Source organism: Mixophyes fleayi, chromosome 7 (genome assembly GCF_038048845.1).
Source record: "Mixophyes fleayi isolate aMixFle1 chromosome 7, aMixFle1.hap1, whole genome shotgun sequence".
In the NCBI taxonomy this organism is placed as follows: Eukaryota; Metazoa; Chordata; class Amphibia; order Anura; family Limnodynastidae; genus Mixophyes; species Mixophyes fleayi.
Window position 1 is genome coordinate 146,292,903 of NC_134408.1, and position 26,881 is coordinate 146,319,783.

Genomic DNA, 26,881 nt, shown 5'->3' on the forward strand with positions numbered 1-26,881 from the left:
AATTTCAGCTCGCAGCTCCCTGAGCAGCGAGCTGAAATTGAGCGAGTAAATTACAGTATGAATGGTAATTACGCGCAATATTACCGTATAAACGGTAATAGTTTTAACACGCTCGTTCCGGCCACGCCTGGAGGAACAATTGAATACCCCCTTTAGTGTACATTACAGCAACAAACATCCTGCTAATTTTTACCTTCATAGTTCATAAGTTAAATCTGTTTCTTAAAATACATTCTGGGACACTGGAAACACAGGGCTGTAGAAGTACAGGCAGGAACTTGGTAATTTTAAGAGAAACTTGCAGAAATCTGAGTTGTTCCCTCTATATGTTCCTAACGTGTTGGAGGCCTGTTATGCTTAGTTATGTATAAAAAAAAATCACAACAGGAGCGTGCAAAAGGAATACATTGTCCTCCTACAACAGACAACTTAAACACTAGCGTAAAGTAGGGTGTCCAGTGTCCTTTTCTTTCAAGAAAAGAATTTAATGAAAGTACAAGAATCTCATGTTCAGTTGAGGGACACTAGAACCATGAGGGATGTCCCTTCAAGAGGGAATGATCTGAACTTGCTGTGTGCAAAACCTTCATCCAAAAAAGGGCTGTTTTGGAAATGAAAACGTTGAATTGTATAACTTTGTAAATGCATTGGAAAGAGAACCAGCTGGCATGAAGCAACTAGTTAACTTTGTACGCACCAGCCCCATACAAGGCACTCATTGGGTAGAATATGCCCGCATATCTTCACAAACAGGCTTCACTTTTCCAATATAAGACCGTCTAACTGCTAAAGTGATATCTAGCAATAGTCTGCTAGGATGCAGCCAGCTTCTCTTCTGTGTGTCGTAGAAGACTGAAACGTCTGTTTTCCTAGACTTTGGAGTTCTGTCAAGTCACATCCTTGGGCCCCTTATGACTTCTAACAAGAAAAAGGGATTCCCCTTCATCAGATGCCTAACCAATACACTTAGTCATTCTGACTATCTTAATTGAAATTGTCCTAGGCTGGAAGGAGGGCTTGTTTGTAGTACAGCCCTGTTATCATGAAAAAATAAATAGTTCTATTGATCTACAAGGCCTGTTTTAAAGTTCTTGCTGTCGTTTGCCAAAAAGGTATCCTGCATAGAGAACTTCAACCCTATCAGCTCCAATGATCCAAAAAGAGGGTGATGCTGGCTGTCAAACTAGGGTTAAGTCCTTATAGAAAAATATATGGGGGCCTGCACATGCTGCATCCCCTGCCAAAAAGAAAAAAAAGTACTAATTAGTGCCAATTTCGTCTGAAAGAAGACAGACAGGCTGTTGACTAGACCCTATTGCAGAAACTGAAGAAATGTGGCTGATTTAAAGGAAGAAGTAGGAAATTATTTTCACTCCAAGATATTATATAATGTTTATAATTTTCTCCACACTCTATCGTACTTTCCAGCTGGTACTATTTTTCTGCCCTTCAGCATGGTTTTCACTTCCTGTCGGGCTTTTTGCTTTAAGAAACATGCTTCAATGATGTTGCTGGGGAATCAAGCCAAGCTGAATCCTGATATGGTCCCTGACTAACAGTTCTCATCTTGTAGGGAGCCCTCATGATGGGCCTGAGACCATCTGTGTACCCTGTTCTTCTTGGCCAGCTTAGTGCCACAATAATTGTGATCACCTCTTTTTACCACCCTTAGGACCCTTGGATACATTGCAATTCTAGGGAACTGATAAATTAGATGAAATGAGGATACTGCCTTGATTAACAGGCCCTCTAGGTAAAGAATAATTCATTTCCTTGGACCTTTAAAAGAGGATTATAATTGTTTCTTTTTATAAGTATGTGGCAGCTGCTAGACTAGCTGACCAAGCCTTTTTCTCCCCTCTCTGCTGGTTCTCCCACCCGATTTGTATGGTAGTAAAGTGCCCTCTATAATTGGCGCTTTTAGATCTTCCTGAAACGGTGTGAGAACCGAACGTTGAGATCTATGGCCTTGGGACAATTAACCAGGAGGAAAGAGCTCTTTTCCCTGCAGACTGACTGATAATTTTATCCAGAGTCCTTTTGGGTTCTGTGTCTGCCTCTCACGCTTTAAGCCAGAACCTACATTGTACCCTGACTATGGAGGCCACATTTCTGCATCAGGCGCAGCATCTCCCAGATATCGGATGTGATTATACAATGTCATTAATTCCTGACTGCAACCTTCCTCCAGCTGTTCTGACTGCTTTCCTACCGCTTTGTTATGCCAGACTAAGAGCTGGGGCTGGTGCTAAGAGAGGCCCCAGCAGCAAGCTATATCTATTTTAAAATGTCTTCCGATTTTTCTATTCAAGCTCTCTTCTAGACTGGCTGAATTGAGTTAGGAGCATCCACTTCAGAGAGAGATTCCTATTTGTCACTATACTCCCCAGGAAAGGGATAATAAGACTGCAGTCTGCATGAGACCTCAAAACTTTTAATGAGATTCAAATTTATTTGTCAAGTATAGGCTCCTCCCATTCCTCAGGTCCAGCGCTGATTAGGCTACAGCTGTTCTATGAATGGCTCCTGAGCTTGTGCTCCGCAAGAGAGCAGTTTCCCTACAGTCCCTAACCTGACCCCTTACACGACACTGGCGTCTGTGCCCCGTAGTATTAGTGCTTGGCCTGAATTATGACAGACTGCTGTGCGGGGAGAGAGGAGGGCTATTGTTACAGGTGAGATAATGTCTCACCCAGCCAAGTAGGTTAAATCACCTCTGCATGATTAAAAAAAAATGCTGAAACTTGTTGGTGGCTCTTGAGGACTGAGTTTGGGCACCTTAGAACCAGGGGATATAGAAGGAAGAGGCGCTAAGGGTTCTGTGAGGGTTTATTTTTTTCTTTTTCTCTATACGGCCAAAGTTGCACTGTCCCCCAATTGGTTATATGAGAAACACAATTAACAGTGTTAATCTGACATTCCTTTACAGATCTCTTAAAACCCCCTCGCCCTTGGAGACAGCTGAATCTTGTAAGGCACCTTTACTTTTTAATCAGATCCCATTAAAACACTATTGTAAAGTTACAGCTGCTGTCATCAGTTCCTCTGATATCACTGTCGCTGTGTTTGAAGCTTCCAATCAACACTGCAGTTCTGCCAGGTCTACTACGTTGGCAGCCACTCTCGGCTTTAGTTAGGTCATTATAAATTGGGTAGGAAGTTCGAAAGCAGAGCATTTTGTACCCGATGGACGGGGTCACCTTTGACATTTGCATTCAATATAACACACTAGAACACGAATGCAGAGGAACAGACACACTGTTACATACAATCTAAATATACATTGCTATGGAGACGTGGTTTTGCTTTTTTTTTTTATTTTATTTTTTATTTTAGAACAATACAATTTTTAGTACTCCTGTAAAAACACTGGATTTCAGCATACAGGGTCTTATAGCCCTGAGCTCACATGTGAGGATATGATGATTCTTCTGGGAGACAGTAGAGAGAACAAAACAATAACAAAAAAAAGGGTTTAACAATAAAGAAAGCAGCCAGCCGTGACACAATCAGAACAGTCCTTTTGATTTCTTGATGTTTTGTTTCTTCCAATCGGGCATAGCCTGGAAATCAGTGCGAGATATTCCAAATATCCTTGTAAAGTCCTCAGTGGACAGATATTCCTAAAACACAAAGCACAATTGTTACTGGGTCATTAATGCAATCTGAGGGACTCATCCTGTTGTGGAACCATAAGCCTCAGCATTAGGCCCTTGTCAAAGTCGCTCAAATCCTTATGATTGCCCATTTTTCCTGCTTGCAACACATCAACTTGAAGAACTGACTGTTCGCTTGCTGCCTAATATATCCCACCCATTTGCAGGTACCATTGTACGGGATAATGAGTGTTATTCACTTCACTTGTTAGTGGTTTCATTTAGTGTTGTGGGTGATTGGTGCAGTTTAAGCTGTGTAAACATTTCTAGCACTATGAATTCATAATATGATTTAAAGCTTCTCTGCAAAGGTCATTTGAGGTACCAGAGGCTGATGTGTGAAATATTTTGCTCAACATGGATATAAAGGGGTGTTAAACAAACTTTTTTCATTCCGCTGATAAACAACCCACTCTCTTACCTCTTTCTTGGAGGGGTCCACACCTGGAGGCAGTTCCTCCGTGGTCTTGTTTAACAGTGCGTCGGCTGGGTACGACTTTAAAACTAGAGACCCCAAATTGGTCTGGGCACTGAAAGAGTTCAGCTGTGTTTGGGAGAATTCCTGAAACAGAAATAGAAATGTTAAATTTCATTACAAACTTGGGATTTGGAAATGTCTCAATCTTTTCAAGACATTTACTAAATCCCCCTCTCTTCCCAATAATAGTAATTTGGTGGGTGGCTATTTTTACAGGGTCCTATATCTACGTCATGGGTGGTGCTCAGGTCTCCCCATAGCAGGTAATCGGCGCAAATACAATCGATGCGCTGGATCTCTTTTGCTACAGAAAGTGCTGAGTATTACTGAAGGTGTTTGGCAAAGGGTCTGGCTATGCTGGGACCTTGTTAAATTTTGGTAGAGAACCCATTTAATACTTGTCTACTCTCCCAGAACATCCAGGAGACTCCCAAATGTCAGGGAATCCTCCCAGACTCTGGGAGAGTAGACTACCCTAATGGATTCTACCTCTTTACTTGTACAGAGGGGGGATCTTGATGATGCAACTTTCTTTGCCATAGCTGTGAGCCATGAGTCAATCAATTAGTTGTGCAGCGGTGCTGTGATGCAAATTGTGTCATCATGCTCCCACCCTTGCCCATTGGATTCCCAAGAGGGCAGGTCCAAAGAGTAGGCAAGTATAATAAAATATACTGTACAATGTAAACTGTTTTTAAAAAAAAAAAAAAAAAATCCTCAACGCATGAGACCATTTATTTCTTTGAAATCGGCCACATTCCAGCTTAACAAATGATGTCTCTATGTATAATTGTTCACACTCCTGGAAGTTTTAAATAGAGAACACAATTTTTTTTGTGGCTATAGCATTAGGAGAAATAAATAATTTGCTATGTGTTAAAATACAAAACCTAAAATGTAAATTGCTTTTATACAGAGCTTCTACTAACATTCACAGATACTGTATTTAGGAAAGCTCTGTGCTTCATGGCGCATGCGTAAATGTTTTTAAACTGCACGTGTCCCGCTATCCCTACCCTCACGATTGCTCAATTACTTCCACTCGGTGAAGATGGAAAGGCACCTGCAGATCCGCCTATGCCGGGGAAAAAACAATTTGGCATGGGCTGTTGTGACACCCTGCTGCCGTGCTTACCGCGTTTCCCCTGCCATGCATTCAAGACCTTTCTTTGTGTTACTTACTGAGGCGATCTGGTCAATCTCGCTGGCACCTCCCAGTTCAGCTTTTAGCTCCTCATAAGATTTTCTGTTCTGTAAAACACAAGTCGTAGATTCTCATCCTTATCACAATACATTTTGTAAATAAGAAAAGAGCTATAAGTAGGGTCCACTACCTTAAGTCTTTTAATGCCTAAGGAGATTGCAGCGCTGCACTAAATAAGATTCAAATTACCAAAAACCGTACTATGATAGGATATCTTTGTAAGAAGAACAGTCTGGGGGACAAGGCAAATATTTTGGACATGTGGTATGTTGAAAATTTATGTAGTTACTACACTGAAAAAGTGACTCATGAGCACAATGGTTACAGACATATGCTCAGTGCCTCCTGCACAGTATGGGGCACAATACAGCAACTAAAATGTAATGCCCATTCCCGGTGACCATAGTACAATATAAAACCTACAGAGCCCTATTCTGTTGACCACAGTACAATGGCAAACTGGTACAGCCAATATTCAAGTAAGCATATCCTAGTGGAAAACCTACAAAGCCCTATTCTAGTGAGCACGCTAAATATTCAGAGCTCATATTCTGGTGATCACGGTATAACTGAGGTGATGAAGTGCACACTTCTACGCAGTATAACAGTGGGAAGCTCCCTCTGATGACAGATCTCTGCCAAGGTAATCCCACTTCTCACCTCTGATTGGATGAACCTGCTCATTCCTAGAGATTGGCAGGTTGAGCAGCCAATGTAAATAACTGAAAGGGACAAATATTAAAGAGGCAAATGAGGGAAAAGTGGACAGGGGCCAATCCTTGCTATAATATAGACAAGTGAGGAGAAAATGTTTATTTCTCTGATATGATCATTCTGGGATGGATTAGGCAAATTTGCCAACAGTTTTTGGGATCCCTGTTGCACTGGGGTCAATAGGAATTCAGAAATGCTCATCGTCATCATCATTTATTTATATAGCGCCACTAATTCCGCAGCGCTGTTCAGAGAACTCATTCACATCAGTCCCTGCTCTATTTGGGCTTACAGTCTAAATTCCCTAACACACACACACACACACGTCAATTTTGCTAGCAGCCAATTAGCCTACTAGTATGTTTTTGGAGTGTGGGAGGAAACCCACGCAAACACGGGGAGAACATACAAACTCCTCACAGATAAGGCCATTGTCGGGAATTAAACTCATGACCCCAGCTCTGTAAGGCAGAAGTGCTAACCACTACCCCAACGTGCTGCCCGTTCATCGCTTCCTGTCTGGAATTATTACATTACAAGCTAAGGTGGTGGGCTTCCATGCCCCTGTTATCTGGTTGGCAGTGATTCTGGGCACCCAGAAAGTTGCTCACAAATCACATACCTCAAATTTAAAAGGATCCCAAGCATGGAACCAGCCAGTGAAAGTGGGGGGTTCGAATCCTTCTTTTACTACAATGATGGGGGTGTCGCGATCTCGCCCACTTGGGTGAGACTTTAGATAATCCTGAGCTGTGAGTGCGGCATCCCTTTTTTCTGATTCATTTGCATTTTTCCCGATCCACAAGAAGACCTAGTGAGAGTAACAAATGTGCAGTGAGCAAGCGGTACGTATGATTCAGCATTTAATTCAATAAAGCAGCAACTTTCAGATATTTTTTTTCCAGACAAAAATGCCATTTGTTCATATATTGTGTTTCCAACATTTAATCCTAGAAAGGCAAGTAACTCCACTGCTGGTTAGTAATATACAGTGCCTTGAAAAAGTATTCGCACTCTTGACTCATTTAACTGAATAACAAATCATACACTGACATTTTATTAACTGTGATACTTTACTTTCAAAGGACAAACTCATTTTGTTATTGTAATATTGTTGGGTTTTTTTTACAAACATCTTTTTTTTAAAAAAAAAACTTAAATATATTGTTTGCAGTAGTATTCAGTGTCTGGGCCGTTGCTGCTATTTTCTGATAATCAAACCATCTAGTCTACTGACACATCCAAACACTTGGATGTTGTTTTGCAGTCATTCCTTAATGTATATAGTTGTGTCAACCTTATCTCTAACTTCTTTGGGATTCCTTAATTCTGGGGTTTTTATCCAGAAAAGATGGCAGTTATTTTAATGACCTGGGGGGCGGAGGCACATTGTAAGGCCATGGTGTCCTTGTTTGACAATTGTTTTTCACCGTTGTAACTTTAGAGCATACACAACACAGGGAATAAATAATTATGCATGCAGCATTTTTCAGGGAGTTTTTATAAACTGTTTTATATCATAATTCAATGTCACATTAAAGAAACTTAGTTTGAGTTTCAATGCTTTGAAATAAAACATCACAGAGAACAAAATGTTGGCGTACGATTCATTATTCAGTATAATTAGAGAATTTGTCAAGGTTTTGACTACGTTTGCAAAGTGCCATGTGTGTATTACTGAGATAAATAATATTTTTAAGTGAAGTGTTTATATACATGCCTAACATGTGCCATAGGAGAAATAACACAGCTTTAAGGGAGTCGCTATGTTGCAATAGTTTGGGCTGAGAAGAAGGGGTAGAAGGTACAAGCCTGATGCTCCATAAATTGCAATCTTGTTACCCTGCAGTCTCATAAGTAACGGACATGCTATGTCTTGCTATTTGATCTTGTTAATTTTTATCGCCATCCTTTGAATCATTGACTGCATGGTGAGACATTAGCTGCTTAAAATGGGAGAAAATAGTCCGTATAAGATTAAGCAGCGCCCTTTACTTCCATATTTTGTGTGTGAAGAGGCTTGGTTTTTGCTTTCCCACAAAGAAAAGTTAGTCTTATATTGTCTTATCCCCCTCTCACCTGATCCCAAGCATCCAACAGGAACACATCATCGTCTTCCAAGTCATCCTGGTTGTAATCTGTTATTTCAGTGGCAACAAATTTTCCTGTTTGATTAGAACATTCAAAGAGGCGGGGGGAAATATCTAGCGTTTGTTCCTGGAGCCTATGGGGGGGAACAAAGTATTATTCTTAGTCTGTCTAAATGCCAAAAGAGGGTACAGTCCAGAAATTAAAGTGTAGCCTTCAACTGCAGAGGTGGTCCTTTTGTGGGATGAACAAATATTAATGAGGATGCAGAGAATCAACATCACTGAGGCAGTTTATTTTTACACTGTGATTTAGAGTTGAACATCCCCTCTCAACTCTAAATCTGTCCTCACATTTAAAATTTGCCCCTTCTGCAGCCCCTATTAGTTCTGCCAACATGCAAAATGACACATTCTAATTGTTTACTCATTTAATTTAGTTGAGTTTACTCATAATCCTAAATGAGGCACATGCTCTCCATTTCTTTGTATCTAAAAATGGACATAATATGGTCACCTGCTCATTATATCTAGAGTTGGACATATTATGGTCATCCATTCTTTGTAGCTACGGTTGGACTTATGGCCACTGCTCTTTGTATCTAGAGTTGGACATATGATCATTCTCTCTTTGTATCTAGTGATGAACATTTTATGGTTACCCGCCCTTTGCATCTAGAGATGGACATATTATGGTCACCAGTTCTTTGTATCTAGAGATGGACATACTATGGTCATCAGTTCTTTGTATCTATAGATGGACATACTATGGTCATCTGTTCTTTGTATCTAGAGATTGACATACTATGGTCATCAGTTCTTTGTATCTAGAGATGGACATACTATGGTCATCGGTTCTTTGTATCTAGAGATGGACATACTATGGTCATCAGTTCTTTTTATCTAGAGATGGGCATACTATGGTCATCAGTTCTTTGTATCTAGAGATGGACATACTATGATCATCAGTTCTTTGTATCTAGAGATGGACATACTATGGTCACCGGTTCTTTGTATCTAGAGATGGACATACTATGGTCATCGGTTCTTTGTATCTAGAGATGGACATACTATGGTCACCGGTTCTTTGTATCTAGAGATGGACATACTATGGTCATCGGTTCTTTGTATCTAGAGTTGGATATACTATGGTCACCAGTTCTTTGTATCTAGGGTTGGACATATTATGGTCACCAGTTCTTAGTATCTAGAGATTGACATATTATAGCCAGCTGCTCTTTGTATCTAGGGTTGGATATACTATGGTCACCAGTTCTTTGTATCTAGGGTTGGACATATTATGGTCACCAGTTCTTTGTATCTAGGGTTGGACATATGATCATTCTCTCTTTGTATCTAGTGATGAACATTTTATGGTTACCCGCCCTTTGCATCTAGAGATGGACATATTATGGTCACCAGTTCTTTGTATCTAGAGATGGACATACTATGGTCATCAGTTCTTTGTATCTATAGATGGACATACTATGGTCATCTGTTCTTTGTATCTAGAGATTGACATACTATGGTCATCAGTTCTTTGTATCTAGAGATGGACATACTATGGTCATCTGTTCTTTGTATCTAGAGATGGACATACTATGGTCATCAGTTCTTTTTATCTAGAGATGGGCATACTATGGTCATCAGTTCTTTGTATCTAGAGATGGACATACTATGATCATCAGTTCTTTGTATCTAGAGATGGACATACTATGGTCACCGGTTCTTTGTATCTAGAGATGGACATACTATGGTCATCGGTTCTTTGTATCTAGAGTTGGATATACTATGGTCACCAGTTCTTTGTATCTAGGGTTGGACATATTATGGTCACCAGTTCTTAGTATCTAGAGATTGACATATTATAGCCAGCTGCTCTTTGTATCTAGGGTTGGATATACTATGGTCACCAGTTCTTTGTATCTAGGGTTGGACATATTATGGTCACCAGTTCTTTGTATCTAGGGTTGGACATATTATGGTCACCAGCTGTTAGTATCTAGAGATGGACATACTATGGCCATCAGGTCTTTACCTCTTATCGTTGGCATACTGGCTCTTGCCTCCCAGAGCCAACCAGAACTCATCTGGTTCCTTGCCCTCAGCTACCACCGCCTTCTCTCCCCTGGAAATCAGGTCAGCAACATTCTTGGCCATTTCTCTCTCATCACCACTACAACCCTATGGGAGACCAACAAATCAAAACGCTCAGAATTAAAATCAAAAGGTGGCCTACTGCATTGTACCTTTACTTACCTTATACCAGGAATTCATTAATAGTATTGTCTATAGAAATACAAATCTACCATAACACAACTAATTGCAATTTACAATTATACTAGTTAACTCTGGGTCTCATAGCCACCACCGTAGTTACACCCTTGCATATAGTTCTTATAGAAGAGTTTTCAGCAGATAAGAAGGTTCAAGGAAAAGAAATGTCAATGTCGTATGGAACAATCCAAAAGTCAGCCTGATTCATTAGCTTACAGTCTCCTAGGTAACAAAATTGTTTTGTATTATTACAGGTTTTGTCCAATATTAGAAGCATTTAGATGGCATCTTAGTGCTGTGGGATGTAACTGTTTGTAATGAGGGATAAATAATTTTGAATTGTGGAGTTAACTGTCCTTTATTGCTGAAATTCCATGTAGCCCTTTATCTTACCTTCCCACACCACAGAAAACAGGTTCCTTTGGTCTTCAGTACGAATACATCATTGGAGTTCAGGGATGAGGCCCGGACAGGTACTTCAAAGGCCTTGGTGTTGTATTCATTGGTTCCATGGACATGAAATAATCTGACCTCTGGAGGTGGCTCGTCGTTGTCTGCGCGGGATGTACCACCCTGAATATGGAGACAGCAAAAAACTTTTAATCATGTTTGCCCCCACTACACAGCAAAAATTCCTCCCCCCCCCTCCCTCCCTCTAAAGTCACTAGACACAGCCGTGTAATAAGAATATTTTTGATAATGCGCAGGGTTCTAAACATATTTACAATCCCTGAAAGCAGTATTATTGTATAGGCGCCTCCTACATTCTGGGCAAATCTAGAAACCGCATCATCATGTGAGCAAAAATTCTGTCACTAAGTTTTTATTAAAAATATTTTCAAGGCGTCTTTTTAAACTACATTAAAACAAGTAACACTATTGCACAAGTAAAGAGAGTACAATGTAGCTAGAGAAGAATTGCCTATTGTGCTTGTCTGTATGTAATCAATAAGCATTTTCAATACATGAATATGGACTGAAGTCGTGGGAGGGAAATCACAAGTTTGCGATATTCATGTGGACGACACTACACTCCCAATTGCAGTATGCTTATATTACATACAAGTGATTCACCCATGCATCAAAATACAGCGGAGGAGCCGTGGAATGGACCTTTCAAAGGGTAAATCCCTCCACAGGTATAATCTCTGAATGTGAGGTCATAGAATTAGTTACAATGTTATTTCAAGGTCCATATGATGGTTCTTACCGCGTACACCACCACCTTCCCTTTGAATATGGCCATGAGGTGCGAGGGTTCCTTTCCCATTGTCACGCGTATCTGAACAGGTTGATTATCATACTGCTGATCCAATGCCACAGCCTGATACGCGGAGGCAGCGATCTCGTCTTGACTGGCATGGCGGCCCTGTTCAGAGTGACAGGTGAGTGTGAAACCAGACAGGTGACCATGACTGGTCGAGGCGAATGAAGATGAAAAGGTTATAACTGGGTTAATCTGTTTAAAAATAATTCACAACTGACTAAATTGTAAAACAGGGAGGTGCATGTAAAGTCTGTGATTCCGCATATCTGCGAATCCATGCATTATAGTACAGGTGTGAAACAGTTTGACACTTAATACAAAATATGAACAATACGGAAAATTTGTATTGTCAGAGATCCTTACCTGCCATATGTAGATAATATAATGGTATTTGTTATTGACAAGATATTTGTAGAGAATCAGGTAACAGTCTCCTCCATAGAAATGTCCCAACCATTTCTTCTCTACTGGCGCCAACTCTAGATTCTCAATTCTCCAGACCTGTGGGGGGTATATAAATTGCTACCATTAGGAAAAAGCAAAGTAAAATAATATTTTATATCTCTAGGGACCAGCTTGGAGGAGCACTAACTAGGAGGGGTAACACCAAATTACTCTGTATGAGAGAGGGATCTTTAACCTCCTATGTGATTCTATTCCCACCCTATTACCTATAGATAGATAGGTAATATCTGGTCATTCACTGACGTAATCACCATGCGCCTCCTAATGCATATCTATAAGGAGTGTAGTGGTGACCGGCAGCAGGGGAAGGTGAATGAAACAGACATTATTTGTCCTTTTAAGAAAAATGATTTATGTCCCTTCAGTTGTGGTGGGGACTGAAAAGACTTCTATCTAAATAAAAAAAAGCCCAAAAACACAAAAAAGGGCAGACTAGATTTTCATGCATCAAATTCAATGCTTGTATGTAAGTTTCCAATTTTTGTTTTTACTTTAAACTTTTATTTTAAGAAAATGTATAGGGTTTCTATTGGTTATAAAACTACAGGTCCTTAACAAGTTGTTGCACCCTGCTGTGGTCGGTGAGATTTGCTTAGTGGGACATTCCTGCTTTACGCTCGTATTTAGCTGGACATTCGGTTATACCCTCAGGTGGAGCTGATTTAGCTGGATATTTGTTAATATTATTATTAATCTTTATTTATAGGGCGCAACAAGGTATCCACAGCGCCATACAGAGTACAGACAGTGGATCATACAGGGTAGAACCATACAGAACAATAAACATAAATACCAGGACTTCAAAGCTCCCAACATAGCTTACACATTGAGAATGGAGCAGAAGAATAGGAAGAGAGACTGGAGGGAAGAGGGCCTTGCTCGTGAGAGCTTACATCTTAAAAGGAGGGGAAACAGACAGGAGACACAATGGGGAGATAGAGGGGATCAATTGCAAGAGAAGTGAGTGGCGGGCTAGGGGAAAAGAGGTGATGGAGTCAGGCATGGAGAGCAGGTTAGGGTGGATGGCTGGGAGGCTTTGAGGAAGAGGTGAGTTTTAAGTGCTCGTTTGAAGGTGCACAACTTAGGGGACAGTCTGATGGAGTGTGGGTAGTCGTTCCAGTGGAGGGGGTGCAGCCCGGGAGAAATCTTGAATTCTGGAGTGGGATGAGGTAATCAGTGTGGAGGAGAGGCCCACATTCATTGGCTGAGCGCAGGGAACATGATGGGGTGTGAGTGGAGAGGAGGTTGGAGATGTAAGGGGCAGTGGAGTGGGAGAGGGCCTTGTAAATGAGGATGAGGAGTTTGAAAAGGATTCTGTAGGCAGAAGAGGAGCGGTGGGAGAGGAATATGAGTCTCGCAACAGAGTTAAGTACTGACCTGAGGGGGGCATGGTGGGAGAGGGGGAGGCCGGTGAGAAGGTTGCAGTAATCAAGACGGGAAATGAGTGCCTGGATAATAGTTTTGATGGCATCCTGAGATAGAAAGGCCTGGATGCGGGCGATATTGCAGAGTTGGAAACAACAGGATTTGGGCAAGAGATTGAATGTTGGGGGCAAAGGAGAGGGAGGAGTCAAGGGTGACGCCCAGGCAGCGGAGTTGGGAACAGATGAGATGGTAATATTGTTAACAGTGAAAGAGATATCAAGATGGGAAGAAGATATAGATGCAGGGAAGACAACAAGCTCAGTTTTGGCAATCTTAATTTTGAGAAAATGTGAAGACATCCAGAAGGAGATGGTGGAAAGGCAGTCAGATACACGAGAGAGGAGCGAGGGGGAGAGATCAGGAGAAGAGATGTAGAGTTGAATGTCAACAGCATAGAGGTGGTATTGGAGACCAAAAGAAGTGATGAGATCACCCAGGGAGGTAGTGTAGAGTGAAAAGAGTAGAGGTCCAAGAACAGAGACCTGAGGGACTCCTACAGGGAGGGCAGAGGGGGGAGAAAGAACCAGAAATGTATACAGAGAAAGATGGCGAGGTAAGAGGTGAACCAAGTGAGGACAGAGCCAGAGAGGCCAAGAAAGAAGGGTCTGCAACAAGAGGTGGTGGTCGACGTTGTCGAAGGCTGCCGAGAGGTCCAGAAGGGTGAGCAGGGAAAAATGGCCCTTGGATTTTGCAGAGATAAGGTCATTTGTAACTTTGGCTAAGGCGGTTTCAGTGGAGTGGAGGGGGCGGAAGCCAGATTGGAGAAGGTCAAGGAGGCAGTTGTCTGAGAGGTGACTGGTGAGGCGGCCGCAGACTATCCTCTCAAGTAGTTAGCAAGAGAGGTGGGGTCAAGATTGGGTTTTTTGAGAATGGGAGAGATAAGAGCACGTTTAAAGGAAGAGGTGACGATGCCAGTGGAGAGTGACAGATTGAAGAGGTGAGCAAGGTAGTTACAGGAAGTAGGGGAGAGGGAGTGGAGGAGGTGAGAGGGGATGGGATCCAGGTGGCAGGTACAGGGGGGAGAGGAAACAATGAGGGAGGGGATTTCTTTACCCGAGGTAGGGTGAAAGGAGCACCAGAGTTGGTTGTTAGAGGAAGGCGGATCAATAGGGGTAGCAGGAGAAAGAGCCAAGGAGGAGATATAAAGTCTGATCACCTCAATTTTGGAGGAGAAGGAGACAAAGTTGGTGGCAGAGAGGGTGAGCGGGATAGGAGGGTGGGGTTGAATGTAGCAAAGAGGCGGCCGGGTTTGGAGGACTGAGAAGAAATGAGGATTTGAAGAAGGATTGTTTGGCAAGGGACAGGGCGGAGCTGTAGGAGGAGAGGATAAATTGGGTGCTCAACAGCACGAGTGCACATTTGAATGAAGCGGGTGAATTTAAAATGCCATGGTTGGGGTATCAAGAGGCGACGACGGACAGAAGAGGCGTTAGCAAACACATCCAGGGAAGTGGTGAGAGAGAGGTTGCCTGGTCAGGGCAGGCCAGGGTGGGAAAAGAGAAAAGGAGAGTATCAAGAGAGGAGGAGAATGAAGATGGGTAAACAGCATCAAGATTGCGCCTAGTGAGGATAGTTTTAGGCGGAGGGGGAGCAGGAAAGGAGGACAGAGAGAAGGAGAGGAGATGTTATACCCTCAGGTGGAGCTGACTTAGCTGGACATTCAGCTATATCCCCAGGTGGAGCTGACATAGCTGGACATTCGACTATACCCTCAGGTGGAGCTGACTTAGCTGGACATTCGACTATACCCTCAGGGGGAGCTGACATAGCTGGACATTCAGCTATATCCCCAGGTGGAGCTGACTTAGCTGGACATTCAGCTATATCCCCAGGTGGAGCTGACTTAGCTGGACATTCAGCTATATCCTCAGGTGGAGCTGACTTAGCTGGACATCCGGCTATACCCTCAGGTGGAGCTGACTTAGCTGGACATTTGGCTATATCCCCAGGTGGAGCTAACTTAGCTGGACATTCAGCTATATCCTCAGGTGGAGCTGACTTAGCTGGACATTCAGCTATACCCTCAGGTGGAGCTGACTTAGCTGGACATTCGCTATATATTCATGTGGAGCTGACTTAGCTGGACATTCAGCTATATCCTCAGGTGGAGCTGACTTATCTGGACATTCGGCTATATCCCCAGGTGGAGCTGACTTAGCTGGACATTCAGCTATACCCTCAGGTGGAGCGGACTTAGCTGGACATTCAGCTATATCCTCAGGTGGAGCTGACATAGCTGGACATTCAGCTATATCCTCAGGTGGAGCTGACATAGCTGGACATTCGGCTATATCCCCAGGTGGAGCTGACTTAGCTGGACATTCGGCTATATCCCCAGGTGGAGCTGACTTAGCTGGACATTCAACTGAATTATTGATTCAGCTGATAAAAGGCTACTTCCATTGTGTGTAGGCAACAGACGGACCCCTATTACAAACCCACTAGTCCACAAACAGGAGCCAAGATATCATCACCTCTGCTTCCCCAGATCCATCGTCCACCATCTTCTGCTGCGCGGCTAGCTCAGGTTTGGCATGCATCAAGTTGACGTCAAACTTCACTTGCTCCACTTTTGCTGCATTCAAACAGACAGGTGAGGGTTAGGAATATAAATATAAATTATACATCAGCTGCAACATTTCCTGTCGGCTGTGCGACTCAAGATCACATAGCCAGCAGATACAAAGCCAAAAAAGAGGGGAAGACAGGTTTTAGGAGCACAAAGGTATTGCTTTTCAGGCACAGAGATTCTGAAGGGCATTTGCACGGGCAAGGTAAATGTTCATTAAGAAAAGTGAAGTTGACAAAACCATATGAATGTAGCAGTAGCATACTAGCAAATAGGAGCATGAAAAGGTGAAGGAGAACCCGTTGGAGGAAGAGACTATAGCTCAAAGCTAGTAGGGTCAATTATAAAGAGTTACAAAAAATAGAGCTTTAAAAATGTAATGTCTATGTCTATTTTGAGAAAACCTTTATGATGGACTTACCCACTTTACCAACGGTACTCGTCTTGCCGAACCCTGTGGTCTGATTCTTTGTGTTCCATTTCTGGAAGAGCTGCTTAAAAACCGCTGACTCCGAACCCTCGTTCTGCACCTCAATGTTAGTGGAAGGGGGGTAGTTCTTTGCTTTAATAAAATTCTGTTGATGAACAAGTTTAAGATAAGAATGTAGAAGAGAAACAAGGGTGACAAATATAATTACCGAAATCACTGGGGTACAACGTATTCAATTCAGTATCGGATTGAAGTTACCTATCACCTGTATACAAGAGCCTATTGTGGGTTCAATCAGTGTTCACGAGAGAGCAATCTGTCATTTCACTAGGAACCAGAGATATCGCTGAGGCACAAATTAACTGAGGATTGTTGCCACTGACGGCTATTAAATTAGTAGGCTTCAGTGCCTCCAATGTGTGTATCCAACTGGTAGATTTCAAGGTCCTTGACATGAACTCTTGATGGAACAGTTACAGAAATTATACTGATTTGATTGGTCTCACTATTCCACTACTTAATTATCAGTTAATAATAATATTTTGTATAAATCACTGTATTTTCAAGGGGAAAATAATTACATTATGATTGGTAAGATATAGTTTAACATTAACTTTGCAGTAAAATTCATTATAAAAACGGTGTCATGTATCTCCTCTTTAATCTATTTTCCACCCAGTGACCTGAAGCTGCTAATTGATGAAAAGAGATGGCAACTGACACAGGCTGTGAGACAGTGTTAAATCCCAGTGGTATCACATGGAACACCTGCCTTTGAACTCTGTTTTCTCGCATGAAAAAGTGCATCAATAATGCATATGCCTCCTCTAACTCTCTATCCTCATTATTACACTCAATATTTTGTTACAAGTAGAAGGACACGTGTGTTACATATACAAGAACATGCCTCTATAAGGAGTGAATTTTACAAATTCAGTTTTGTTTTTTTTATTATTATTTCTCTAGCAGGAACAGAGCAGACACAGCTATAGGTTTCCTTTCCCCCTAATGTGTTTTTGGAGCCTTGGTCTGAGTGTGGCAGAAGGCGACTGGGATATTGAATTACTGTACCCACCAAGGCTCGCTGCATTGATTGTGATTTTTCCTCCTTTGAAGCGTCTTTCCCCTTCCACACAAACATCTTTATTCCGCTCTGATCCAAGATGTAGCAGTCCTGTCGGGAACAACAAACAGATGATTTTATGATTGAAAAAGAACGTTAGAAAATCGTTACATTAGACGAGGTCGGTAATTTCTGTGCATCCCACTTGCCAAACCTATATAATTCTCAGAAAGTATTGTGTCCCCCTTCCAATTCCCTCCCCACTGTCACTTTTTTCCTTCCCCTCTTCTATCCTATTCATGTGCTTTTAATTGTTTTGTCTTTTTAATTTTTTACTAATTTACATGGTCGTATTGGTCTATATGTAGACCACACTGCAGGGAGGTCATGCAGCCCAACCAATCAGATGAGGGCGTGGAATGCATTCTGGACCACACCCGCTCCCTCCTCCCTCTGTGGCTCCAAATTTGCAGGTAAGTGTGGGGAGATGTGCGGGACATATGGGGAGGTCTGAGTGACCTGTAAGGGAAATTCAGGATGCATGTGGGTACATTTTGTGATAAGTGGGGGTCTGAGGGCATGTAGTGATATTTTGAAGCACATGGTGCATTTTGGGATGCCGAAGTTGTTTTCTGATATGTGTGACCTTCTGGAGATTGGAAGGTCGCACATGTGCCCTTCATCATCATCATCATCATCATTTATTTATATAGCGCCACTAATTCCGCAGCGCTGTACAGAGAACTCATTCACATCAGTCCCTGCCCCATTGGAGCTTACAGTCTAAATTTCCTAATATACACACACTCACAGACAGACAAACAGAGAGGGAGAGACTAGGGTTTTTTTTTTTTTTTTTGATAGCAGCCAATTAACCTACCAGCATGTTTTTGGAGTGTGGGAGGAAACCGGAGCACCCGGAGGAAACCCACGCAAACACAGGGAGAAACATACAAACTCCACACAGATAAGGCCATGGTCGGGAATCAAACTCATGACCCCAGTGCTGTGAGGCAGAAGTGCTAACCACTAGGCCACTGTACTGCCCTTGAAGCACATTTGGTCTCCCATCAATGCTGTAGCCTATTCTTCTCTATGTTCTGCATGTGGGGGATGACAACATAATGGATTTGCAGCTAAATGCATTTGTAAAGAACTTACATTGGAATTCAGCAAGTCCTGGGTCAAGGGTGTGGTGGCCACTTCTTGTACCATGAGGTTGCCGCTAGCATCGGACACTCTGGGTAATAATATGGAGACAGAAAGTATTAACTTTTATAAGGAGTTAAATAATCATTTGTAAAGGTTATACATTCTGCATCAAGGCAGAACATACTGGGACATGTAGTTCCAAAACAACTTGCTAGACACATTTACTTTCGCCTGGTTTTAAGGTATAGTATGCTGAGGAAAAGTTGTATGTTACTTGAAAACAATACACATTGTGTATGGTTCTTTTTGCGGAGCACAAAAAAGGTCTTGTATCTGAAACATGCTCTGTTCAATCCATTGACAGATAAAGCTAAACAAGTACTGCACCCAGGGACGTAGCTAGAAGCTTGTGGGCCCCGTAGCCAAATTTTGATGGCCCTCCCAAAAAAAGTTTCTAGGGAGGAACACCCTCCACCCCAGTCACTTACCCAGTTGTCGCCACTCTGCACTTCCTGCTCAGAGAGTAAAGGAATATCAGAGAGTGAGGGGCGCTCTCTTCCCCTCTGAGCGGAATTTAATTTTGGAACTCTAGAATGCCGGCAGAGGAGATGGTACAGGGGACCAATCGGGGCCCTGCTGCTGGAAGGGGGCCGTCTATTACCTCAGTAGTCGTGCTCATGGATTCCACCATGTTCTGTGATAATCCATCTTCAGCTGACTTTAATACACTGCTTTGCACATGCCCACTTGCAACGTTTACTAATAGATTGTTTTTGAATTCTAGTTGTGCTCTGTGCTTTTTAGTTATGTCTTTATATCTTTAGGCAGATTGGTTTCTTTTTGTCGCCACCAAGCTGCTCTCTGGATACAAACCTCTGACATGCAGAGAGCCCAGCAGAGCTGGGTCATATTGTTTGGGTGTGTACACATCATATTGGGGATGCATGCATTGACGGAACACTAGGGGGTGCGGTGGCTGTGGGGCCCTGGGTTGATTGGGGCCCTGCAACAACAATTAGTTGTTGAATTAGAAGTAAATGTAAAAATTTATATCACAATTCCGTGTTAGAGGTGCCTTAAGAATTGATATAGGGATGCTATATATAATAGAGGATAAAAAAAAAGTCTTGTTGGCGACTTTTGTGCGTCTACTTACTGATACAATTTTATAGCTCCTTTGGCAGCCTGATCCACCACGTCATCGGATATAGGAGCCCGAATTTCCCTTCGGTCTCCCAGTACATGCATCATAATTTCCATCAGCTGAGGTGAAGCTCCTTCATCATCTCCTTCCACCACGAAAACTTGGGAACGCCCACCGCGCTCACGGTCGCGGATATCTTTCGCAAGGTTCATGCCCTACAACCAATCAGTACAGTTTGCTGTTGCAATGCATGCCATTGTCAACATCCTTATCATCATCGACATTTTATGCATAGAATAAAAAAAAAATGTGTAAACTTGTAACATTAAAACTACAAGACATATTAAAATATGAAATATTATATATTGCTCTCTGTGTTTGACACAATTACAATAGCTCCGTACCCTAAGCCTCTCCATTCTGTTGCTCTCTGGTCCGTTCCACTGGATGATTAACTTCCCCAGATCCATCAAGAAGACATCACCAGTGTTAAAGCTTTTCCACTCAAAGGGGACCTGTAGGAATAAAGGGAGACTGGTACAGATTCTTCTAGATCAGACATGTTGGACCTGATTCATTAAGAGAAGTAAGGCAAAAAAAGGAGTAAGTTTTATTCTCGACAAATCATGTTAGAATGCAAGGGGTGCAAATTAGTTTATTATTTTGCACATAAGTTAAATACTGGCTGTTTTTTCATGTAGCATACAAATACTTGATAGCTTTATTTTTACACTGAAATTGATCTAGGACAGTGGTCAGGAAACGGGTAAATTACCCCAAATGGGGTAAAAATGAAATTCCTGGGGGGTAATGCTGCCGATTCACATGCTGTCAGTTGGATTGTAGACCCCTTTAAATGTGAAATTGCTGTTGTACCAGAAGAGCCTCAAGGGTTGGCAGAGGCACTTCTTGAGCTTCGATGCAATAATGAAGCACGTATTGCATTTGAAAACAAAGCAGATCTGTCATATTTTTGGATTTCAACAGCTGCAAAGGCATTCAAAATTGCACATGAGGAGGCAGTCAAAAAGTTGCTGCCTTTTTCAACAACCTACCTTAGCGAACAAGGATTTTCCACTCTAACTAACATAAAAACAAAGCAGAGAAATCAATTGGACGCTGAAGACCGTATCCAAATTGCTCTGACATCAAAATGCCCCAATATTGATGCTCTCGTATCAATAATGAAGCAACATCATTTCTCCAAAACATGAAGTTTTGAAGTTCAAGATTTCAAAGAAATTTTGAATAGATTCAATAAAATTTTGAATTCCAATAATTAATAATATATGATTTCCTTCCTTTCAAATCAAGGGGGCAACGTCAGCGTATCTAAATATATTTGGGGGTAAAAGGTAAAAAAGTTCCCTGACCCCTGATCTAGGACATGTTCTACCCCAACTATAAATCTGTCCCCACATTTTATATTTACCTCCCCTCCAATGCAACATGGTTTTGCCAAGGTGCAAATTTACTCCTTCTTTTGCTTTGCTTTCCTTAATGAATCAGGCCCCATGAGTTTATGGGTAAGTAATTTAAACTGAATATAGAGTAGTCTTTACAGGTCTTATACAATAATGCAGTTGTCAGGGACTTCCATCTTACTGTTAGAAAAAAAAAGACTTAAACAGTGGAATCTATATAATATTATATCTGGTTCGTTATTGAAGGCCACCAGATATCTGGAACAAAGAATATTGCTGGAAACAAAGAAGTTGAAAGCCTTACCTCTCCGGCCAAAACGTTGTTCTTTCCCTTGACATGTAGAAGACGTTTCACGTTGTAAGAGTTTGTCTCCACCTGCTTCATTCCGGAAGCTACTCCACCAGTCTTGTAGCTTAAAAAAAATAATAATGAGAATTAATTTCATATAGTTTTCTATTCTTTAACCCTGGTTACTTAGTCAGTTACCAGAATTCAATGACATATTGTAAATAATAATTTTATGCGATGGTGTCTTTTGATGATGACTAGCAAAATCGTTGTAGCTTTAGAAGATATTACTGAGTGTCACTTTGTAAATCAAGCAGTTGGTGCTTGTGGTAGCGACATACCTAAAAAAGATTTATAATATAAAATATATGGTCACTGTCGAAGATCAAGCACATTATAATGTCAGCAGCTGACCAGCAGAATACAGTGACTGATTTATTCCTAATTGAAAATCACTGTCCTGTACATTGCAAGAAAACATTAAATATAGTAGTAGTATTGCTATCCAGACATCCAGGTTGTATTTAATGATATTTACGTATACTCCAAATATTTGCATCCTTTTAATTCTTTCACTCATACCCTTAACTACAGACTTCTTCTGATTGAGTTTTTTTTAATATCATTCTAGTCAATTTGGCAAATTATTTTGGACTGTTGATGAAACATCAGTAAACTGCTTTTTATTACTCTTCTCATTGTCCCCGTCTCTCCTGGTTGAGTTCAAGTGTAATGTCACACTGAGGGGTTAAGTAACTGCCAAACTTAGAACTTCTCTAGTTCATCTTCATCACATGGCTACAAAGAGCCCAACAAATATGTGTTTTTGGTGAAATAATGTCACCGTGTCATAAAAAAACAATGATTTTCAAAACTTCTACTTCTTTTCTAAATGCCAACTTTCTAGAGAAATGACAATAGAGCTCACTAATTTTCAGAAAACAGAAACTAGTGTAGTGTAAAGAACAGTCATCAGTTTTGGATAGAACCTTTGATCTAAGTACAAGACTAGTAATCTATTATACCTCAAGGGAACTTCCCTGAAAATGTCTACTACCCAGTAAAGCTGGATACACACTAATGCAATCACTAATGCAATATTACTTCATATACAATTTCTGTAAGGATTTTTCCAACGACAGAAAGTCCCAATGAGCATGTAGATTCATGCATTAACATCTACATAATTTATCTTCAGGTCTGTGATCTTCATCTGTTATAACCATCTGCTGAAATGATCGCGACTCTGTACATTCTACAGATATCTGCCTACGCTGCTAGTCGTGAGTGCGTGCACACTGCCACATTTGCCCGACATCGTTCCGTCGTTGATTGTGATTTTTGGGGAAGTTTATAAAACTAAATCAACAGATGCAATGTGTTTTGCTATGACAAGGATGATTGTAGAAGTGTACACACTCTAGCACTATCTGAACAAACAGCCGTGAGTTGTGTGGTCTGCATGATAATTGCATAGGTGTTTACCAAGCTTAATCCTCCAAATTGTGTGTGACTAACTTCTGTTCAAAAAAATAAATATTTTTTTTGCAAGAATGGGGACCAGCCTGCACATAATTAAATGAGCTAGCTGTACATCACGGGAGATGTAGTCCAGCAGCATCAGAGTTTCTGAAGGCCATTCCTTGTGTAAATACAGTATGTTAGTGTGTCTGAGGATACTCACATTATGCCTTGTTTGAAGTATCCCTTGAACGTATCACTCTCATATCCTTGACACTCGCGGTGCTGGACGGCAACTCCTCCAAGGTGGTCGTCAATCTGAGTGGTATAAATGGCAGCCGCTCCCTGCTCATCCATGGAGGAATCATTCCCAACCCAGAAGTGGATATCATAGGTGAAGTTATTTCCAGTTTTGTGCGTCTGTAATACAGAGAGTTACAGATGGATGAAAGACACCAACTGCCAGGATACAAACATTCCTATTGTCAAACCTTCGATGGTCATTGCTAATATTTTATTAGGTCGTCTGACTTTCTACATGAGAGTCGCTTGAGAGCTACATAATCACGAATGACAAGCAGATCTGATTTCTATTGTGTGGTGAGGTTCTACCTCTGTCGAGGGTTTGGATTCGGCTTTCTCATGGTCGCAAAAATGGAACATACACCGACCAACCACAACATCAAAACCACCTGCCTAATTCTGGCCCTCCCTCTTCGGAATTGGCCGTCCTACATTACTACCCAGCGTCCACTTTGCAATGGGATAAATATGTGCTGGGTCCTGTCCTTATTGCCACCAAGGCGGCTAAAGCACAAGCATGGAAGCAGCCTTTACCTCCCTCACTGTCATAGATTATTTCTAAAGTGAATTATAGTTTTGAAATGGAGACCCTGGGTGTGCCCTATTCCACGGCAGCGACCTCTCCATTAGTGAATTGGCGCAGTTGGCACGTATATAGAACAGAGGGGGCGGGCGCTCCTCCTGGAACCTCTAGTCAGGTTGCTGCGGTTGACTCTTGCTAGATTGTATGATAGTTTGGCTAAATGTCTTTCTCCTAAACAACCATTCTATGAGGTTTGAACTATGCTGGTGTAAATATGTACTCATAGAAATATCTCAATATTTTCAGATTTGCGTGCACAATTTTTATAAGCTACTGTTGTGTTCCATCCCCACTATGTATCCCCTTTTGTTTTTGCTCCCCATGTCCTACATCCTCCCTTTTCCCTTTTTTTTCTGTAACCCCTTCTTGAAATTTACAAAACCTAATAAAAAAAAAATCAGTTAAAAAAAAAACAAAAAAACACCTGCCTAATATTGTGTCGGTCAGGCTTGGCTAACCTGTGACACTCCAGGTGTTGTGAAACTACAAGTCCCAGCATACCCTTCCAGCAATAAGCTATATATTGGCAAAGCATGCTGGGGCTTGTAGTTTCACAACACCTGGAGTGCCACAGGTTAGCCAAGCCTGGTGTAGGTCCTACTCGTGCCACCAGAACAGCTCTGACCCATAGAGGCATGGACTCCAAAAGACCTCAGAAGGTGCCCTGTGGTATTTGGCACCAAGACGTTAGCAGCAGGTCCTTTAAGTCCTGTAAGTTGCGATGTGAGGCCTCTTTGGCTCAGACTTTTTTTTTCCAGCACATGCTACAGATACTTGATCGGATTGAGATCTGAAGAATTTGGAGGTCAAGTCAACACCTTGAACTCTTTGTCATGTTCTTCAAACTATTCCTGAACATTTTTGCAGTGTGGCGGGGCGCATTATCCTGCTGAAAGAGGTCACTGCCATCAGGGAATACAGTTGTTGGCATGAAGGGGTGTACTTGGTCTGCAACAATGTTTAGGTAGATGGTACGTGTCAAAGCAATATCCACGTGAATTCCAGGACCTAAGGTGTCCCAGCACAACATTGCCCAGAGCATCACATTGATCCTCCAGGTTGCCTTCTTCCCATAATACATTCTGGTGCCATCTCCTCCCCAGGTAAATGACGCCCATTCACCTGGCTGTCCACATGATGTAAAAGAAAACACAATTCATCAGACCAGGCCACCTTATTCCATTGCTCCATGGTCCAATTCTGGTGTTCATGTACCCATTGTCGGCACTTTCAGCAGTGGACAGGGGTCAGCATGGTCACTCTGACCGGTCTGCAGCTACACAGCCCCATACACAGCAAGCTGCGATGCACTATGTGTTCTGACACCTTTCTATTATAGCCGGCATTAACTGTTTCAGCAATTTGTACTACAGTAGCTCTTCTGTGGGATTGGACCAGACTGGCTAGCCTTCTCTCCTCACGTACATCAATGAGCCTTGGGCGCCCATGACCCTGCCGCTGGTTCACTGGTTGTCCTTTCTTGGACCACTTTTGGTAGTTGCTAACCACGGCATACCGGGAGCACCCCACAAGACATGTCGTTTTGGAGATGCTTGTACTCAGTCTTCTAGCCCAGGGCTGTCCAAACCGCGGCCCGCGGGCCGCATGCGGCCCAGCACGCCTGTAAGTGTGGCCTAGAAGGAGTTTTGGTTGTGGCAAGGGGGCAGCGCTCTTAATGGAAAAAAAAATCCTGCAAAAAAAAAAAAAGAAAAGAAACTACTTACCTTGCGGTCACGTCAGCTGGTACTCCGGCTCCCTCCCTTGTCTCCTCCTCCGTGCGGCGCTCGCAGTGAATGTCGGGCGTGATGTCCTCACGCCCAACATCCATTGCGGAACGCAGCACAGAGGAGACACCCGCGCGAGAAGAACAATCAGCAGCACAGAATTGGAGAAAAGAAGAGAAGAGGACAGGAGAACAAGCCGATTAAAAGGTGAGTTAAGGGGGATTTTTTTTTTATTATTTCAAGGGACGCTGACCAGTGCATAAAAGTCACCTTGTCCTGGAGCATCATGGACCTTATCTCCCTGCTACATACTTCTACTTGTATTACTAATGGGGCATTTTATATTATTCTCTTTGGCCCAATATAAGTTGTTATCCCTTAACTAACATAGTGGTGTAATTATCAAAACAGGTCACAATTTGGGGTCACAGTGGTGTATATGTCAGGTACCGCAGGCCTGGTCAGGGCACCCTGATATACAATGCCTGGCTTAAATGCACTTTATTGATATTGCATCGAAACAATACAAAAAGTGATTATAGTATAATAACTAGAGAGGATTTTTTGAACAGGGCGATTGAAACTTAAGTATAGGGGGATTTGAAAAAAAAAGTGATATCTATATATATATATATATATATATATATATATATATGTTAACTATGTTTTCTATGGTTTTTTGGATGATCAGCTATCGTTATTGTTAGTGTATCTTATGTGCGGCCAAAACCAACTCGTCGTCTGCCAATGTGGCCCAGGGAAGCTAAAAGGTTGGACACCCCTGCTCTAGCCATCACAATTTGCACCTTTAAAGTCGCTCAGATCCTTACACTTGCCCATTTGTCCTGATTCTATCACATCAACTTCAAGAACTGGTTGTTTACTTGCTGTCTAATATACCCACCCCCTTGACAGGTGCCATTTTAATGAGATAATCAATGTTATTCACTTCACTTGTGAGTGGCTTTAATGTCGTGGCTGATCGGTGTATATATTTATTAACATTTTTCCTATGGAATATGGCCAATATAAATATTTTTACCATCATTTCATTTACACTATAAAATGCATTTGGTTTGTTTTTGTGAATGTTTGTACTTAAGGTAAGATAAAGTTATAGGGCTTAGAAAATAAAGGTTACAGATTTATTTTTTACCTTTTCTTCT

The 26,881-nt window shown here is 41.8% G+C and overlaps 1 protein-coding gene across 3 annotated transcripts in view; it reads right to left on the reverse strand.

The window, feature by feature from the left end:
• Window positions 1-3,300: 3,300 nt before the first annotated feature.
• Window positions 3,301-26,881, reverse strand: part of VIL1 (villin 1) — a 53,797-nt gene continuing 30,216 nt past the window's right edge. For all 3 annotated transcript variants that reach the window (XM_075181059.1, XM_075181058.1, XM_075181057.1), the window contains exons 4-20: window positions 23,329-23,525; window positions 21,660-21,768; window positions 20,336-20,446; window positions 19,944-20,146; window positions 18,797-18,875; window positions 17,648-17,746; window positions 16,564-16,717; window positions 16,048-16,148; window positions 12,047-12,184; window positions 11,627-11,785; window positions 10,810-10,989; window positions 10,178-10,323; window positions 8,132-8,276; window positions 6,675-6,863; window positions 5,317-5,385; window positions 4,078-4,218; window positions 3,301-3,623 (exon numbers count right to left, since the gene is read on the reverse strand). In XM_075181059.1, the coding sequence (XP_075037160.1) occupies window positions 3,510-3,623; window positions 4,078-4,218; window positions 5,317-5,385; window positions 6,675-6,863; window positions 8,132-8,276; window positions 10,178-10,323; window positions 10,810-10,989; window positions 11,627-11,785; window positions 12,047-12,184; window positions 16,048-16,148; window positions 16,564-16,717; window positions 17,648-17,746; window positions 18,797-18,875; window positions 19,944-20,146; window positions 20,336-20,446; window positions 21,660-21,768; window positions 23,329-23,525 (2,334 nt within the window). In that variant the 3' untranslated portion in view covers window positions 3,301-3,509. The remainder of the gene's footprint in view (window positions 3,624-4,077; window positions 4,219-5,316; window positions 5,386-6,674; window positions 6,864-8,131; window positions 8,277-10,177; window positions 10,324-10,809; window positions 10,990-11,626; window positions 11,786-12,046; window positions 12,185-16,047; window positions 16,149-16,563; window positions 16,718-17,647; window positions 17,747-18,796; window positions 18,876-19,943; window positions 20,147-20,335; window positions 20,447-21,659; window positions 21,769-23,328; window positions 23,526-26,881) is intronic.